Consider the following 20,531-nt stretch of genomic DNA (forward strand, 5'->3'; position numbering starts at 1 on the left):
ATATATATATATATATAAATATATACATTCCTCTAAAAAAGTAAACGTGATATATATATATATATATATATATATATATAATATATATTCCACTAATAAAAGGTAAACTTGATAAAAGATAAACGTGATATATATATATATATATATATATATATATATATTTATACTTGTAAAGTAAGTAATCTGGAAAGTATTTGTACTATAAATATATACATTGCACTAATACATTATTTTGATGATATATTTATATATATATATATATGTATATATATATATGTATATATATATATATATTAACCGAATATGATAGCTTGTAAAAAAAAAAAAATCAGATATATATATATATATATATATATATATATATATATGCACATATTTATAGCCTTTTAGATGATTCATGATAAAATTAATTGGGTTTAAATTGTCCTAAAGAGAAATTATCTCCGGAACCTAAATTTGAAGTCAGCATAACAATTAGAGAAAAAGAAAACATACTGTTAGAATGTGAACATAATATTGGGTAGTTATTATAGAATGTGAACGTAATATTGGGTAGTTATTAGAATAGAATATTATGTATTTATTGTAATTCATTTCTTTCTTTTACGTTTCTTGTCTAAACTTGTATAATTACCCATTACGTGAATGAGAACAATATAACCTTTTCTCTCCAAAACCTCTCTGATTACATGGTATCAGAGCCATCCGAAAATTCCCAAAATTCGAAATCAAACATCCCCTTACCTGGGTTCGAGATTAATCTGCCCTAAACCATCAGATTAGGGTTTCAAAATTTGTTTTTTCAGAAAATCTTCTAAGCCTCCGAAATATTTTCATCATTATCATCTAAATCCATCGATCCCTTACACTCACCACTTACCCAGACCATTCAGAAACTCAATTTCGATCAATTCTGTGCAAAAACCTGTTCATTCCGCCGACCCACGCGCCGCCGCCGCCGCTGCCGAAAAAAAAAATCTCAGGTTTATCTCTTTGACGTTCCGTCTAGCTGCTCACTCTTTCCAAAACGACATGATTGAGAAAAAGGCTGTTGGTGTACCGGAGATCATGCCCATCCTCTAGAAGATCACCAACCACAAGTTGAGTGGTTCTAATTACCTCGATTGGAGCAAAACCATCCGGTTATTCCTTCGAAGTATCGACAAAGATGATCATCTAACACTACTACAAAATTGATTTTCTGATGCGCAAGACTATCAGATGCGACTAGTCGCATCTAAAAGTCGCATCTAAATAACTTTTAGTAGTCGCATCGGATAGTCAATCAGAAGCCGAAAAAATTCGCTCAAATTGTCTTTTGATTTTGACAATCAGATGCGACTAGTCGCACCTGAAAATATGTTGAAACTTTCAGGTGCGACTATGTCGCATCAGATAGTTTTAAATTTTTGAGCGGGCCTCGTCTCCCCCTCTTTTATTTTATTAATCTGACGTGGCGAATGAATTTTTTTTTAATTATTATAATCAGGTGCGACTAGTCGCACCTGAAGAATAATCAGGTGCGATTCTGTCGCACCTGATTATTAGGGTTTTGTTTAAAAACCCAGGTCGTGATCCTTTCTTCTCCAGCCGCTCAAACCTCTCTGTTAAAAAAAAACGCCCTGCACTTCAAAAAAAAAACCCTCTCTCTCTCTCTGACCTCCGCCGCGCTCCGCCCTTTCCACCACCTCCGCCGCATCTCTCTCTCTCTGCCTCATCTGCGACACCAGCCACGCTCCGCCGGCAGCAGCTCCTCCGCCAAGCCGCGCGCGCTGCCACCACGTCTCTTCTCCTTCTTGCTTGCGTTCGGCCAGCAGCTCCTCCACCAAGCCGTGCGCGCCACCAGCCACGCTTCGTGAAAAGGTGGTCGGACAAGTCTCGAACGCCACGCTCTGACTTGCCGCCCGCAGCCACGAGCTCACTCTCTCCGACCTCTCACTCTCCGGCTCACTCCCACTCTCCGGCTCTCTCTCTGCCTCACTCTCTCTCTCCGGCTCTCTCTCTGCCTCACTCTCTCCGGCTCTCTCTCTGCCTCAGTCTCACTCTCTCCGACCTCTCACTCCCCGGCTCTCTCTCTGCCTCACCTCTCACTCTCCGGCTCACTCTCTCCGACCTCGACAGCCTCGGCGTCTCTGTCCCGACAGCCCCGCTGCCTCGACGCGTGCTTAGCCTCAGTGTCACTGCAATCCCGGTAAGCTATCTCTCACTGCCTCTCTCTCTCTCTCTCTCTCTCTCTTATTTTCCCTTTGACTGAACTGATGCGTTGTCCCGTGCTCAGCCTCGTCAAGCTGCTGTCCCGAGCTGCCTCGCGCGTCCCTGCTGTTTCGACGAGTCCCTGTCCTCGACGAGTCTCTCTCCCCGCTGCATCGAACCGTCGCCGCCTCGATCTCTCCTCCGCCGTTTCACCGAGCCGTCCCCTGTTGTCCCGAGCTGTCCAAGTAAGTCTAGCCTTTTTAAAAAAAAAATTGTTTGTGTTGTTAGTTTAGTTAGTTTAGTTAATTAGGTTAGTTGATATAAAATGTTAGTTAGTTAGTTAATTAGTATGTAAATGTTAGTTAATTAAATAGATATGTTAGTAAGTAATTATTTAGAATGTTAAGTGTTAGTATGTGAATGTAAATGTTAGTTAATATAATTGTAGTTAATCATTGTAAATTTTAATTACATAGTTAGTAATATGTTTAGGTTCTTTAATTTAATTTTGATTAGTATGTTAATTGTAATTGTAAAGAAATTGTAATTAATTACAATGTTTTGTGACATGTTTTGATGTTTTGTGACATGTTTAATATAAAATGAAGTTTAGGTTAAAATTAAGTTAATGAATTTGTGATTAATTTTAGTTTATTTAACATGAAATGAAATTGTAAGTTTAAATAAGAAATTAGTATGTAAATGTTAGTTAATTAAATAGATATGTTAGTAAGTAATTATTTAGAATGTTAAGTGTTAGTATGTAAATGTAAATGTTAGTTAATATAATTGTAGTTAATCATTGTAAATTTTAATTATATAGTTAGTAATATGTTTAGGTTCTTTAATTTAATTTTGATTAGTATGTTAATTGTAATTGTAAAGAAATTGTAATTAATTACAATGTTTTGTGACATGTTTTGATGTTTTGTGACATGTTTAATACAAAATGAAGTTTAGGTTAAAATTAAGTTAATGAATTTGTGATTAGTTTGAGTTTATTTAACATGAAATGAAATTGTAAGTTTAAATAAGAAAAATAGTTTGTGACATGTTTTGCTAGTTTGTGATATTTTGTTTATTTCGATTTTTCATTTATAAATGTTGTGATCGAACCACGGAGGTTCGGTTTAGGGCTGAGCTAATTTATAGGATAGTTCTGGATGGTTTGTGTATGTTTTTAAATAATTTTGCAGGATTTTGGTTTGTCAGTATAATAGGGGAAACTCTGCCGAAATTTCGGTAGAGTTTCGAATTAAGTAGTTTAAAAACTCCCAACTTATTCAATCCGAGCTCAAAATAACATAGAATTCATAATCTCTCTTTCATTGTGTTCTCCGTCGTCCTTTATCAATAACTCTTCCAAACTTTCATTTCTCGCTCTCATTCAGCGAAATGTCCAATCCAAGTAGAGATTGGATCACGGAGAATAATCGGGTGACATTGCAGTACAAAACCGGTGTTAACGAGTTTATTCGCGCTGCAAGAAGATTCCCTAACGAAATTGGAAAATATCGGTGTCCTTGCAAACCTTGCAACAACGTGAGATGGCACGACATCGGGGTTGTCAGGAATCATTTGCTGAACAAGGGGTTTACCCCAGGCTACACAAAATGGTATCATCACGGCGAGCTCGAGCGTGTCGTCCTTCCTCATGAAGAAGATTCCATCGGAGGAACAGATCAGAGAGGAATAGGAGGATTGCACGGTGCTGTGGAGGATATCAGGGATCACGAGGATTTTGACGATGCTACGGAGCCGACCCAGAGCGAGGTGCGTGCAGAGGAGCAAGTGGAAGACCTCTTCGTCGAGTTGGAAGCAGAATTGTACCCTGGATGCAAAGAGTTTTCTTCTTTGTCGTTCTTGGTTTCGTTGATGCACTTCAAAGTCACGAACCATTGGACGAACAAGTCTTTTACAGAACTCTTGCAGCTCTTGAAGAAGTCTCATCCAGCTGGTAATCGAATTCCGGAGAAACATTACGAGGCAAAGGCGAAGCTGAAGCGTTTTGGCATGGGATACGAGATGATCGATGCGTGTATTAATGATTGTGTCCTATTTCGAAAAGATCTCGCGGAAGTCGATGTGTGCCCAGTATGCAACGAGAGCAGATGGAAGCCAACTGGGAAAATGATACCGCAAAAGATTTTGCGATATTTTCCCCTGAAAGATCGATTGAAGCGGTTGTACGCGTCTCGACACACGTCGCTTTTGATGCAGTGGCACGAAAGAGATCGCGTCAGGGAAGTTGGTGTTCTACGACATCCTGCGGATGGAACGACGTGGAAAAACCTGGACGAGAGATACCCAGGCTTTGCTGCAGAGCCTCGAAACGTGCGGCTTGGACTAGCTGCGGATGATATTAACATTATAGGCATAGATGATGATGAATGATTAATATCTTTTTTGTATGTTTATTTACTATATAATGTAACCACGGTTTTCCTCCGCCATATGTGAGGTTTGTTAATAATAAAATCCGTGGTGCCGTCCACGTTTTTTTTAAACAGAAAACTAATATTTATTTACTAATATTGTTCACATCTTACAGGATGTCAGATGCAGGTGGAGCAGGTGGAGATGAGTCTCCGCTACACCGTTCAGGAGCAGGTGGAGATGAGTCTCCGCTAGAGACACCGGGTTCCCAAGGTCCTAAGAAAACAAGGGGACCAACAACCGGGTCTACTTCGGCAAAAGCAGTGCATGGGGTACCCGGTGCGAAAGTTGTTAGGTACGACCCAATCAACCAAACTTTCTACCAGGACGTAAGAAAAACAATAAAAAAGGTAGGAGTATTCAACAACCGCGTCGGCGCTTTGGTGAAAGTCCATATCCCGGTCACACTTCGTGATTGGAACGAAGTGACGCCCCAGATGTTGGGCAATATTCTGAGCGCACTTCATTCCGAGTACACTTTCGTGTACAAGGATGATGAGACCGAGGAGCTGCTTCCGGCGGATTGCTATCGTCATCAGATTGACCAGACTATCATTCGCGATGCAAAGCGTATGAGGCGCAACCAAAAGTCTAGATTATCAGGGACTTTCTTAGGAAAATGTTGTGGGCAAATGAATGTCGCCAAGAAAGAAATCCCAAAAGGATATCAAAAAGGCGATTGGGAGAAGGTGATAGAGGAGTTCGCAACTGACGATTGGAAGGTAATGTATAATTCAAAAAATTATGTTATCTTCTATGAAATCGAATTATAACGCAATTTAATATGTGCAGAAAAAGTCTACTCGCAACAGAGACAATTCAAAGAACAAGAAAACGAAGTCCACACAAGGGTCGATTTCTTTTTTGGCTCATCGACATTTGAACGTAAGTTTATTCTAATTTTGTAATATTTTTTTTGCAATAAATACATTACTCATATTTTCATAAGAACTGCAGAGTAGGGAAGATGGGACTTTGGCCTCGGCGTTAAACACGTGGGAGAAAAAACATCAAGATGATCAAGGCAATTGGACGACAGCTTGGGTGCAACAAGCATTTGTAAGTTACTTGTGTTAATTACTTAATAATCAAGTTTCGATATTCTTAATAATTTTTTAACATATGTTTAAAGGCGCGAATTATGACTCAAGTCGAGGATATGCAGCGACAAGCAGCGGAGTCAGGCCAAATGTTTGACATAGACCAGGCGGAGCAGTACGCGATGGATACTGTTCTCGGGCAACGTCGAGATTGGTATGTCGGGATAGGTCCCTCGATCCCGAGTGTGAAATCCCAAATTTTAAGCTTAATTAAAAAGCTAAAATTTTGGTGTTCGAGTGACGTTATTATTATTTTTTTTAATAAAGTAGTAGTGAATGATTATATTTTTATGTGATAGTTTTTGAAGTTTTTCTTTTAAGTATGCTTTAGGATATTTTTTATTTTAATATACTCTTTAAAATACAAATTATGGATATATATATATATATAGTGTACAAATTATATATTATAATTAAGTTATGTATATATGTTATATATACATATTATATGATTATATATATTAATTATTTTTTTTGTACGTATATTTATATATATAATTATCATATATAGTATATGGATATATATATATATATGATTATGTAATATAAGATATTATATAGTATGCATAGTAGTCACGTGTGGTAAGGTTTTATATATACGTACATATATAATAAAAGTAAAAATAATAATTATTATTATTTTTTTTAGAAAATAAGTAGGATTAGGGTTTGAGCTTTTAGGATTTGGGTTTTTAGGGTTTTATTAAGTCCTATTTAAGCATCCCTCCTCTTCTTTTAACGCTCTTTATCTGCTCTCTCTCCCCATCCCTCTTTTGGCTTGAAAAATTCGTAGCTCCAATTAGGTATGCTTTCTTTTCTCTCTGGTTCGGATTCCCTGAAAACGGTTTCTTAAAACGCTTGTGCTGGTTTCAAAAAAATTGTTTTTGCGTTGATTCTTTTTGGAAACGTTAGTTTTAAGTGTCTTCTATCTAAATCTACAATCGAAAAATATTTTTATCAAATACAGAATATTTTATGATTATTTTCAAAACAGTACGCATACAGTTTTTGACAAAAATTTTAAAGTTAGTTTTAGCAATTCTTCTATTTTTAATAAATAGTAAAAGAATTATTTTGGCCGTGATGCCTTTACAAAAAGTAATCCAAATTATGTTTTATACGTGCTGGAATTTTTACAGAAGTTATCTCAGAGTTTTAATTTTTCACCGAAACCCTAATAACCAAGGGTATTTTCGTAATTTCACGTTGAATGTCGTTTCTGAAAATTTCCAGAACCTACAGTATGTCTTGAATAATTTTTTTCAGCTCATCCCAATAGTCTTTTTCCGATTAGGTTCCAATTCTCTTAGAGCGTACAATTCCTTCGACGATCTACGATCGTAACTCTCGATATCCAGGTGAGAATAATCTCACTGCAACACAGATTAGTTCAAAAATATATTGAGTGTTATATGATCTGAATGAGTTTATTACTTTTTTGAAATTTTTATTGTTTGATTATTGACATATGTGTGGTATGGTATGATATGATAAGTTATGAATGATATGTTACGTATGCGGAGTTTATGATATGATATGGTATAGTATGTTATGATATGATATGGTATGGTATGATAAATTATGAACGATATGTTATGATATGCTGAGTTTATGATATGATATGGTATGGTATGCTATGTGATGATATGATATGGTATGATATGTTATGATAAAATAGAATACTTATATCATGTTCTTTTTCTAGTCATGTTATCATGTTTATTGTATGTCATACATCATTCGTGCATGTAACGAAAATAAAAAGTGAAAAGATAAAGATAAGCAAGGGAGTCGTACCGCCTCGAGCTACGGAGGTCTTAAGGAGAATTTCTCGAGCCGACTTACGGGCCCAAATGGGGAAATTTCTCGGGCCGAGGCCCTAATAAGTTTATAAGATAGAGCGAAGTGTGGGACCTTGCAACCCCATATCTTCGTCTCTAAAGTGTGCACTGAAATAGGTACGACTACCCTAGGGGCACCCCGAATTAAAAGTTGATAGAATCAAGAAAAGAAAGATCAAGTCACCGTTTAGTTTTAAAATACTAATAACCGGTTCATGCATTTCATTACTCTTTTTATTTTTTGTGAGCTTTATATTATTCTCGCTGAGCGTAAGCCCATCTCTTCGGAAAAAAAATATATACGTCTGTGTTGTAGGTAAACAACTTGCAAGGAACTGAGCAGGGCGGACTAGCGGCGTCGATAGCGAGAGGGTTGGGTCATGGTTTCCATTCACGAAATAAGTCTTCCGCTACAAGTTATTAAGAAATAAATTTTAAGGTTTTTGTTTTCTTTATTAAGAAATAAGTCTTCCGCTACAAGTTAAGATTTTCTAGTTCATTAAAGTTATTTTATGGATTACGATTTATTTTTTCTAGTATGTTGGTTTAAATTGAGTATCTCATAGTTTTCATATTTGGTTAAGTACTTCTCAAGATATTTTGAAATACAATCTATATGTTTCTTTAATGCTTTTGTTTCTTTTCAAAATCTTTAAAATTTTGGTTCACCTTTGTACGATGTGTTTTTTTTTAAAAAAAAAATTCCTCCAAGTTTTCTAAAGGATTTTCGAAAGTTTAAAAAGTAAGATAAGTAAGACGGTCCGAAAAGTCGGGTCGTCACACCGAGATCCTCGTATCTCTTGGCTCAGGCTCAGGACGACAGCTCGTCCTCAGGTTCTTCATCGACGCGCGTTCCAGATCCAGTGATTAGCGAGTTACAAGCAGCGTTGGCCGTACAACAAGCTCAGATGGAGGCGTTTCAGCGACAGTTCTTTGCCTACACACAGCAGCATCCGTCTCCCATGCAGACATCCCCCGCGATGATGCACCCTGGGACGACGCCGCCATCGGCTTCAATGCCGAATGTTCAGACGCCGGCATCCGCTTCAATGCCGAATGTTCAGACGCCGCCATCCGCTTCAATGCCAAATGCTGATCAGACGCCAGGTTCGGTAGAATTTCAGCGACATCGTTCGAGCGGCAGCGCATCAGGCCGCCAAGGCGCACGAGCAAGATCTGGCGGAAGAGGAGGCCGTGCATTCCAGAATTGGCAGACTTCGAATGAAAAAGGGAAACAAAAAGAATAAATTGTAATTTTTTTAATTTATTGAATGTAAATTATCAAATTTTATGAATTTAATATTAGAATTTCTATTAAATTATTTATATAATTATTCTAATTAATATTATTCAAATTATTTATTTAATTTAACAAAAAAATTATTTAATTAATTTTTTAAATTATAATTTTTATATATTTAATAGGCTGATTCTATTAGAATCAGCATTTAAAAAAAAATAACTACAGACAATCAGATGCGACTAGTCGCATCTGATACTTTCGCGGGAAGAGTATCAGATGCGACTAGTCGCATCTGATTGTACTAACACCCGCCAAATATTTCGCGGGGAATTACTATCAGATGCGACTAGTCGCATCTGATACTATAATTCACGTTTTAAAAAAAATAACTACAGACAATCAGATGCGACTAGTCGCATCTGATACTCTTCCCGCGAAAGTATCAGATGCGACTAGTCGTATCTGATACTATAATTCACGTTTTAATTTCTTATTTTGAGGGATATTTAGGTGCGACGTTTGGTGCGACTTGTCGCACTTAAAATGTCGCACCTGATAGTGATGACTTTCAGGTGCGACAAGTCGCACCTAAAATCATCAGGTGCGCACTTTCAGATGCGACTTTGTCGCATCTAAAGTCGCACCTGATGATACTTTCAGGTGCGACACTGATGCTTTCAGGTGCGACTTTTGTCGCACCTGATGCTATTAATTGTACTAGTGTAACCGATACAGCTCTAAGTGACGAGTCAAAGCAAGCATGGCTTCAGGAAGATGCTCGTCTTTTCCTCAAAATCCGTAACTCCATTGGTAGTGAGGTAATTGGTCTTGTTAATCACTGCAGTTCGTCAAAGAATTAATGGACTATTTGGATTTCCTTTATTCTAGAAAAGGGAATATCTCTCGCATGTTCGATGTATGCAAAGCCTTCTACAGGGCTGAAAATCAGGACCAATCCCTCACCACCTATTTTATGGAGTTCAAGAAGATCTATGAAGAGCTCAACATGTTGCTGCCCTTCAGTGCCGACGTGAAAGTTCAGGAACAACATCGTGAGCAAATGGTCATTATGAGTTTTCTTACGGGACTACATTCGACCTTTGACACTGCAAGATCTCAGATAATCTCTGGTTCCGACATTTCCTCTCTCCAAGAGGTATTCAGCCGTGTTCGTCCCACGGAGGGAACCCCCTCTAATCCTGTCAGTGGAGCTTTACTATCCCGAAACAGGCATAGCTCAAGCCGCCCCGTTTATTACAAACCTGGAGCCCCAAGGAATTCAGAGTCTCGTCCAACAGACACTGCCGCAGTCACTTGTAACTACTGCAAGAAACCAGGTCATACGATCCAAGAGTGCCGAAAGCTTCAGTACAATAATCAAAAGAACCCATTTGCTCATGCTGCATCCTCCGACAACAATTTGGTTCGTGTCCCTGCTGATGAGTATGCCAAATTTTTCGAGTATCAAGAATCACTAAGGACTTCAAAATCCTCTGTCGCTGCCATTTCCGAATCAGGTAATCCGAGTGCGTGTCTTCTTTCCTCATCCTCCAAATGGGTCATTGATTCTGGTGCCACAGATCATATGACAGGTAATTCAAAACTTTTCTCCACCCTTACACCTCATGCTTCCGCTTCCACGGTTACCTTAGCCGATGGATCCCCTTCCAATGTTATTGGTTCTGGCACTATCACACCTACTTCTTCTTTGACACCATCGCAAGTCTTGCACTTACCCAACCTATCATTTAATCTCTTGTCTGTTAGCCAACTCACAAAAACGTTAAATTGCTCAATCTCATTTTTCCCAAACTCGTGTGTTTTTCAGGATCTCATGACGAAACAGACTATTGGTAAAGGACATGAATCTGGAGGCCTCTACATTCTCGACACACCCAAATCCATTGCTTGTTCCAGCATCACGTCTGCCCTTGAAGAACATATTGTCGTTTAGGTCACCCTTCCTTTCCTCTTCTCAAGCTTCTTTGTCCTCAATTTCGCTCAGTTTCTTCTTTAGATTGTGAGTCGTGTCAGTTTGCTAAACACCATCGCCTTAGTTCTAGCCCTAGGATCAATAAGCGATCTAGCGCTCCGTTTGAATTAATTCATTCAGATGTTTGGGGTCCATGTCCTATCACGTCCAAACCAGGTTTTCGATACTTTGTCACTTTTGTGGATGATTTTTCTCGTGTAACTTGGTTATTTTTAATGAAAACGCGTTCTGAATTATTCTCATTATTTTGCTCTTTTTGTGCTGAGATCCGTACTCAATTCAATATCTCTATTCGCACCTTCCGTAGTTATAATGTCAAAGAGTACATGTCTAGTCAATTCCAAAATTACGTGACCCAACATGGCATGCTTCATGAAACATCATGTGTTGATACTCCGTCCCAAAATGGAGTTGCTGAACGCAAAAATCGACACCTTCTTGAAACTGCACGAGCTTTGCTATTTCAAACAGGTGTTCCAAAGTGTTTCTGGGCTGATGCCATCTCTACTACATGTTTTCTTATCAACTGTATGTCATCATCTGTTCTTCAAGGTGCGATTCCTTACAAAACATTATTCCCTCAAAAGCCTTTGTTTCCCGTTAATCCAAAAATCTTCGGTAGTACATGTTTTGTTCGGGATGTTCGTCCAGGTCTCACAAAGTTAGATCCAAAATCCTTAAAATGTATGTCTTTGGGATACTCTCGTCTTTAAAAAGGGTATCGATGTTACTGTCCTAGTCTTCAAAGGTATCTTGTGTCTATCGATGTCACCTTTCTGGAACACTTATCATACTTTACATCTGAGAAACCAACCTTGCCACCTCCCGAGGACGATGATCTTTTAGTCTATTCCATTACTTCACCAGACGTTCCATCTCCCTCACAGGTACCACATCCCTTTAGCACCCGACTCCACAGACACCATAGCACCTGACTCCACAAACACCATTGAACCTGCTCCTAGCGTTGCACCTCCTCCTCCTCCGATCAAGATCTACACTCGTCGTATCCGTCCGGTACCACACACACTCATTGATCCTCCAGAGACATGTCCTACACCGGGTCCTTCGTCATCAGATTCACCTCCAATCGATGATCTTCCCATTGCATTACATAAAGGTAAACGACAGTGTACTTACCCCATCTCTTCATCTATCTCATATAATCTTTTGTCATCCTCCTCATATGCCTTTGTTTCATCCCTCGACTCTATCACCATTCCTAAAACTGTTCGTGAGGCATTAGATCATCCAGGTTGGCAGAAAGCAATGACAGAGGAAATGAATGCCTTAGATGACAATGGTACTTGGGAGTTGGTTACTCTTCCTTCAGGGAAACGGGCAATTGGATGTAAATGGGTCTTTACAGTCAAAATGAATCCAGATGGCACGATTGCTCGATTGAAGGCCCGCTTAGTCGCTAAAGGCTTTTCCCAAAAATATGGCGTTGACTATTCCGATACCTTCTCTCCTGTTGCCAAGTTGACATCCATCCGACTCTTCATCTCCTTGGCAGCAACTCATGACTGGCACCTTCACCAACTTGACATAAAAAATGCATTTCTACACGGAGACCTACATGAAGAAGTGTATATGGAGCAACCTCCTGGTTTTGTTGCTCAGGGGGAGTGTGGCCATGTCTGTCGTCTTCGAAAAGCGTTGTATGGGTTGAAACAAAGCCCTCGTGCTTGGTTAGGAAGGTTTAGCCATGCCCTTGAAGAGTTTGGGCTTCGAAAGAGCAAATCTGACCACTCTGTATTTTTCAGGAGCACAAGAGATGGTGTCATTCTCCTAGTTGTTTATGTTGACGACATAGTAATTACATGGAGTGATACTACCGGCATTTCATCTCTCAAAGCATTCCTCCACACTCAGTTCCAAACAAAAGACTTGGGCACGCTAAAATACTTCTTGGGTGTTGAAGTATCGAGAAGCAAAAAAGGTATATACTTATCGCAAAGGAAGTATGTACTTGATTTGCTTTCCGAAACAGGAAAATTAGGTGCCAGAACAGCGCAGTGCCCCAATGACTCCCAACATGCAGCTTACTAAGGAGGGAGAACCAATGGATGATCCTGAAAGATATAGAAGATTGGTCGGCAAGTTGAACTACCTCACCTTACTCGTCCAGACATTGCATACTCCGTCAGCATAGTAAGTCAATTCTTGGCGTCCCCGATAATTGATCATTAGGCAGCATTGGAACAGATCTTGTGTTACTTGAAAGGAGCACCAGGACGTGGAATCCTATACTCAAATCATCGTCATAATCGGATAGAATGCTTCATAGATGCAGACTATAGAGGGTCTAAGATAGACAGAAGATCAACTATTGGATATTGCGTATTTTTTGGAGGAAACTTGGTCTCATGGAAGAACAAGAAGCAACATGTCGTATCAAGATCAAGTGCGGAGTCGGAATACAGAGCGATGGCCCAAGGAACATGCGAGATAATGTGGATACAACAACTATTGACTGAATTAAGCTTCAACGTCACTTGCCAGCAACATTATGGTGCGACAACCAAGCTGCCATCCATATCGCATCCAACCCAATTTTCCACGAGAGAACAAAACATATTGAGATCGACTGTCACTTTGTTCGCGAGAAGATTCAACAAGGCTTGATTTCCACCTCATATGTAAAAACAAGCGATCAAATAGGAGACATTTTCACGAAGGCACTTCGGGTCGAATATTTTTGTAACAAGCTGGGCATGATTAACATATATGCTCCAGCTTGAGGGGGAGTGTTAGAATGTGAACATAATATTGGGTAGTTATTATAGAATGTGAACGTAATATTGGGTAGTTATTAGAATAGAATATTATGTATTTATTGTAATTCATTTATTTCTTTTACGTTTCTTGTCTAAACTTGTATAAATACCCATTACGTGAATGAGAACAACACAACATTTTCTCTCCAAAACCTCTCTGATTACACATACATACCACCAAGCCATATAACTCAAATAAGGGTTTCTCACACAAACAAATTCTATTTTTTTTAAGGCTAAGATTCGGAGTTTTACCGAAACAAATATTGTGAACACTAGGAAAGGGAGATGGGAATAGTTTCTTGTTATTGACATTTTTTTTTTAGGAATAATGAATTATTTTCGTCTAAAAATGAAAAATGGTTTTTGTGTATGAGATATGAGTAATTTTTTGTTGAAGAGATCGAAAGAGTTATATGACTTGAGAACATATGAGAAGAAGTGATTTATAGTGAATTAGTGGAGCTTACTTTTGAGTTTAATTACACATTGCTATCCTGTTGAGCTTCACGTTCTTGCATGAAGCTTCAAGTTCACCGTCTTCGTGGCCTTCTTCTCTCACAAAATTTACGTTTTGTATAGAAATCTCTTTGCATGGAAAGTTGTCGCTACACTCTAACTTCACAGCAAACTTTGACTCGCTTGTGTGCCTTTTATATTGTTGTATTTCACGTTACTTATTTGCACAGCTGAGGCCTGAAAAGTGTGTACGTATGTTTATATATATACATATATATATATATATATATATATATATATATATGTATGTATTTCTTCATCAGTAACTAAGTATTTGTATCTATATATACTATGTTATTATATATTGATAATAATAATGTTACCATTGCTCACAGAAAACAATAATGATATTAAAACAAATAAACTTGATTTATAAAAAATAAACACAAATATACCGATCCGTTTGTCGAATAGCCTCCAAGACGACCATGGCGGACTGGCCCGCTAAACACTCGTTTTCGTTTGGACGACCGGAGAAGAAATAAAAAATTATGAAGGAGAGAGTTTTAGCGCAAACCATCCTTACTATGAGGGTGTTTTAGAAACAAACCATGCTCACCTATTATTTGGATAATAATTTGGCATATATTCCTATTATTGCCAACCGAAAAAACATCCGCCGTAATAAATCACCAGCCTCGGATCCGCCTTCATCAACGACTTCAAGGTCTCAGGGCTCGAATCTGACGGCTGAGACAAGACCTCGTCGCGACTTAGCTATGTGCTCGCCGTTGGATCTTACCTCGGCTTCGCCAGCTTACTCTGGCTCCGTCTATCGTCGGTCGACATCCTCCATTGTTGCCAATTTTAGAATTGGAATCTTATGGAGAGAGAGAGAGAGAGAGAGAGAGAGAGAGAGAGAGAAAGAGCAAATATTTTGAACTGAAAATTTCCATCAGGTGTATATTTTGGACAATCAAATCATAATATAATGAGCAATCAAATAGATATATCATCTGTGTATATCAATTTCCAGATTTGATTTTCATTAATAATATTTTTATTTCAAAAATAGATATTAAAAATGGCAAAATTGGAATAAAAAATTTGGTTTAATTGCCACATCATAAAAATTTCATATTTAAACAAAAAAAAGAAAAGAAAGTGAAACGTTGACAAATTTGCAATTCCAACGTTTCACAGTGGCTAATTCATGTAATTTTTGAAAAAATTAAAGTGACGCTAACACAACTCTTTGTAACGTGGAAACTACTTCTACCATAGTTATCTCCTAACCAGGTTTTTGTTTTTGAAATACTAAAAGTATACATTCTATTTATCATTTTATCGCATCTTATCCTCTTTGTTTAGGGTTAAAATTTACTCATCGAATCGCTCTTTATGAGGGGTTACAATTTACTCAAAAATAGAACAACGCTTTTAGCGTGTGTGAGTCTGTGCATGTGTGTATATAAACCAATTAACACGTAGTTACAAATTATAACAACGTTTTTGAGCCGTAGTGGTTTCAAATAAGTGTTCAATCCAAAAATTCAACAAATTAACAAAACTCAATATACATATGAATCCGTTTATAAACCAACCAACCTTGATACATGATTCTCACAACCTTTATTCACTAAATTCTGAAACTCCCAAATAGATGTTTCAGATGCTGATCTAACACTCAAATTACATGAACCAATAAAAAATTGATTAAATTCCAGAAAAAAGAAAGATATAAATATGTAAAAAGAATGGATAAGTGTGTATACACATATATCCAAGAATGAAGAAAAAACTAAGGAAAAAAAGAAAGAGACGAGGCCACTTATAGGTAACAATACTATAGGGCCAATAGGATATGAATAAAGCTAATGATAATGATTATCAAATAAATAAAATCAAGAGCATTTGGGAAAAACACGTGCAATTCTGTTGAGCTTCACGTTTTGGCAAGAAGCTTCGACGAGATCGCTATCTCCTTCGCGCTCGAAACCGACGTTGTGAAGAGAAACGCCTTTGCATGGCACGCTTTTGCTACACTCCAACTTCACAGCCACTTTTGAATTACTTTTTTTTTTTTAGGGAAAGAGAGTTTTCATTAAACCAGGGAACTGGAGTCCCTTTGAACAACATTAACAAGCCACTCTGGGCAACAAAACGACCAAAAGTCTGAGGTCAGGAAATTGAGACGAGCTTTAGCTACACAGTTAGCTGCCTCATTACAGGATCTAGGAACCCAACAACACGATTCCAAGGTTACCAGCTTTTTTACCAAGACTCCAATATCTGCAACGATCGGTCCTTGAATGCCATTACGATGTCTGCCATTAACTAGTTGGATAGCTCGGAGACAATCGGACTCCACTGACGAGACCGCCCATCCCCGAGCTTGGACGAACTGGAGGCCGCACCAGATGGCTCTGCACTCGGCTGTCAACGCCGAGTCCACGGACTCGAAAAATGAGGCCGCCACGCCAAGGACCTCGCCCCGGTGGTTTCTCACCACACCGCCCACTGCCGCACGACCGGTCCGCTCATCCCACGCGGCGTCCACGTTAAGTTTGAGTCCGCCGTGCTCGGGCCCAATCCACACCGGCTGCTGCGTCGGTCTGTCCGCCGGGGTCGACTCTGTTCTCCGGGCACACTCCTTAAAGCGCGCAAACCAGCAGGCCACCTCACCAACCCAGGCCTCCGGCGTCTTGATACAATGCTCGAATAGCCGGAGATTCCGATCGGACCACGCCGCCCAGATGAGGCCGCAGAAAAGCTCGAGGTCCGGCTTAGAGAGCCCATCCAACGCACGCAGACATAACTCCTGGAAAGGGATCTCACCCGCCTTCTCAGCCCACCGCTGCAAAGACGAGCACCCCCACACCGCCTGAGCCCGCTCACAGCCCCACACCGCATGTAGGGTGTCTTCCGGCAACGCCCCACAGAAGCGGCAAAAGGGCAGGCACTCAACACCCCGCCTTCGAAGAGAGCCGTACGTCGGTAGAGTGTCGAACCACGCTCGCCAAACCAAGTGCTTGACTTTGGGAGGGATATGGAGACCCCAAAGCATCTTCCACCACCGCGGTTCGGCACTGGCCGAGCTCGATGGTCCCCCACTGACACCCGACCTCGCCAGCCGATAACCCGACCGAACTGTGTAATTGCCGTCCTCCTCAAAGTGCCAGACCAGCCGATCCTGATTATTTTCAGCTCCCAACGGAATTTTCAAAACCTCCTCGGCATCATAGGGAGACAACATAGCAGTGACAAGGCCCCGGTTCCACCTCCCATCAGTAATGAAATCTGCAACTCGCCAGGGATAGCCGTCGTCCGGCTCCGCAGTCACCAACGAGAAAGCCCCCGCTCTCGGGATCCACGGCAGCGAGAAGGCCCTCAAGTTCCCCTCTCCAACTTGCCACCTGATACCCCGACGTAACAAATCCCGGCCCCAACATAGGCTTTTGTACAAGAAGGAATAGTAGTCCTTACACTCAAAATCAAGCACCGAAGAGTTCGGAAAATACTTCGCCTTGAGAACTTTGGCCATCAAGCACTCCGGGTGTTGTATAATGCGCCATGTGAGCCGGCCCACAAGGGCTCGGTTAAAATCGCCAAGATCTTTGAACCCAAGCCCCCCTTCCGCCTTGGTCTTAGCAATGAGCTCCCAACGCTTCCAATGGATTTTCTTTTTATCCTCCGTACCACCCCACCAAAACCGTGCGATAAGGCGGTGAAGCTCGTCGATGAGTGTGGGAGGGATTTTAAAAAGGCTCATGGTGTACGTCGGGATCGCTTGAACCACTGCTTTCACGAGAACTTCACGACCGCCCGCCGAAAAAAATTTTGCTCTCCACGCCCGAAGTTGTTTGTGAACCCGGCTAGTGAGGTTGCTAAAGATCAACACCTTGTTCCTTCCCACATGGACCGGGAGGCCGAGATAGCTTTCAAGCTCGTCCACCATGGGAATATGAAGTACGTTGGAGAAGTTGGCCGCCACACCCTCCGTGATGTTGCGCGAGCAACACATCGCCGATTTATCCATGTTAACCACCTGCCCCGACCCCCTCTCGTAGACCACCAAAAGGGAGCGAATCGCGCGACAACAATCGTCGCTCGCCTCGCAAAAAAGGATACTATCGTCCGCGAAGAGTAGGTGAGAAACCGAGGGCGCCGCGGGCCTACAAGCAAAGCCTCTCAAGAGGCCTAAACGTTCTTGACCCCGGATGAGGGCGGAGAAGCCTTCCGCACACAAGAGAAAAAGATACGGTGAGAGCGGACACCCTTGCCTAAGCCCCCGCTTCGGAGCAAAAGTCCCACCAATCCTCCCATTGATGACCACGGAGAAAACCGGGGAAGAGATACAATCTCGAACGACATCCACCACTCTCGACCCGAACCCCATTCTTCTCAACATAGCAAGAATAAAACCCCACTCCACCCGATCGTACGCCTTACTCATGTCAAGCTTGAGGGCCAAAACCCCCTTCTTGCCTTTAGTCCTCATCTTAATCGAATGAAGTAGCTCGTAAGCGATCGCGGCATTGTCCGTGATGAGCCTACCGGGGACGAAGGCACTTTGGGAATCGGAAATCACGAAAGGGAGAACTTCTTTAACCCGATTTGCCACCACCTTCGTAACAATCTTGAGAATGACGTTGCATAGGCTAATCGGTCGGAAGTCCTTCACCGTCGTCGGGTTCTTGACCTTTGGGATAAGGACTATGTTTGTTGCATTCCAAGCTCTAGCGCTAGCCCTCCCATTCAAAATTCCCAAGCATTCTCTTTTCACAGCCGGTCCCACAATCTTCCAAAATTTTTGAAAAAATATAGCGTGGAAACCGTCGGGGCCCGGAGCCTTCCGGGGTCCCATAGAGAAAAGAGCTTTCTCCACCTCCTCTCCGGAAAACTCCTCGCACGTAAGCTCTCTTTGCGCCTCCGAGAGCGAACGCACGTCCTCGCAAGTGATCATGCGGAACTCTTCCTCCGACGCCTCATTTGAGCTAAAGATACCCAAAAAGTACCTCTCGAAGACGTCTCGCACTTCCCGCTCCGACGTAACCCATTCTCCCGCTTCATTTTGGATCCCACGGATAGTGTTTCGAGACTTCCTACGCACGGCTCTCGCGTGAAAGTAAGCCGAGTTTTTGTCTCCTCCCTTAAGCCAATCCACCCGGGCCCGTTGTTTCCAATAATGCTCGTCGATCAAAAGGAGTGATTCAAGCTCGTCGCCGACCCGCTTCGCTTCTGTGCTGGTGGCCTGAGAGTAGACAGCCTTGTTGATCCGCTCAAGTCTCGCCGAGAGCTCCCGGATACGTCTCTCCATGTGACCGAAGGAAGTGCGAGCCCAATCCCGTAGAGCTTCCTTACAATTAGTGAGGCCCAAGACGCAGCTTCCCCCTCTGCTATCCTCCGAGTCGTCCAACCAAGCACCCCGGATTACCGCCTCACAATCCTCGTCGGCTAACCAGCCTGGCTCAAACGCCCATCGATTCCGCGATATCGCTCTGACCGAGACCACCGGAGGTCTTTCTTCCGTGCCGATGAGGAGGACACGGTGATCGGACCCCCAATAGTCTAGCACCTCCACAAACCCAGCCGGAAACAAACTCTTCCACGCCGGGTTCGCGCACGCACGGTCTAGCCTACACTGAACGTTTTGGGCTCCACTCTGCATATTGTTCCAAGTAAGCAATTCTCCTTGAAAGCCCAAGTCCACCAGCCCACAGTCCTCGAGCGCCTCAGCAAACTTAGACATATCGCTCGCACGCCGCCTCGCTCGACTAACGTGCTCAAAGTCGAAGAGGACCTCATTGAAGTCTCCAGCACACATCCACGGGCTATCATCGCCATTGTGGATCCGCCTCAAGAGCTCCCAAGAGAGATGCCGCACTGCCTCATTCGCTTCACCGTAGAAGCCCGTGAATCTCGAACTGATCCCTCGATCGTCTTCGATCAAAGCATCTATGTGACCCTTGCTAAAGCTCCGGATTGTGACGTCGACGTTCTCATTCCACAGCAACTGCAAACCTCCACTCAACCCCACTGCGTGAACACCAAACCCATTAGTAAAACCAAGTTTCCATTTCAATCTGTCAACCCGAGCTCCTTTTAATTTCGTTTCCGAAAGAAAATGGAGGTCCGGTTTCCGCTCGCGAATCAGCCTCCGCAAGCGGCTCATCGCCCGAGGATTACATAATCCCCGGACGTTCCAACAGACGGTTTTCATGGCGTCCGGTCGGCCCGCCTCTGGCAAGCCGCCGATATCACAGGGTATGGGACACAACACCTTTCTCCACGTGGGCCATCCTCCGGGCCAGACGCCATCACTCCCGCCACCTCTCGATCAACCCCTCCGCCCCCGCTACCTCCGATCAGCGCCACGGGATGGCCAGACTCGCCGGGACGCGCCGAGTCTCCAGCGCATGTATCTCCGCTCTCTTCTCTGCGGCGTTTGACTCTTCCCGTCGGGCTCCGGGCCCCACAGCGGAC

General features: G+C 41.8%; 1 protein-coding gene across 1 annotated transcript; it reads left to right on the plus strand.

Annotated features, from left to right (window-relative positions):
* The first annotated feature begins 9,657 nt into the window (after positions 1 to 9,657).
* LOC149382865 (uncharacterized) lies at positions 9,658 to 10,670 on the plus strand. The gene is made up of 2 exons (XM_089629354.1): positions 9,658 to 10,330; positions 10,642 to 10,670. Exons 1-2 carry the CDS (start codon positions 9,673 to 9,675, stop codon positions 10,668 to 10,670), a joined length of 687 nt encoding a protein of 228 aa, XP_089485480.1. The 5' UTR covers positions 9,658 to 9,672.
* Positions 10,671 to 20,531: the final 9,861 nt, after the last annotated feature.

This window comes from Urtica dioica, chromosome 10 (assembly GCF_054948205.1).
Source record: "Urtica dioica subsp. dioica isolate 48M chromosome 10, U.dioica_male_clone48M_v1_H2, whole genome shotgun sequence".
Taxonomy (NCBI): Eukaryota; Viridiplantae; Streptophyta; class Magnoliopsida; order Rosales; family Urticaceae; genus Urtica; species Urtica dioica.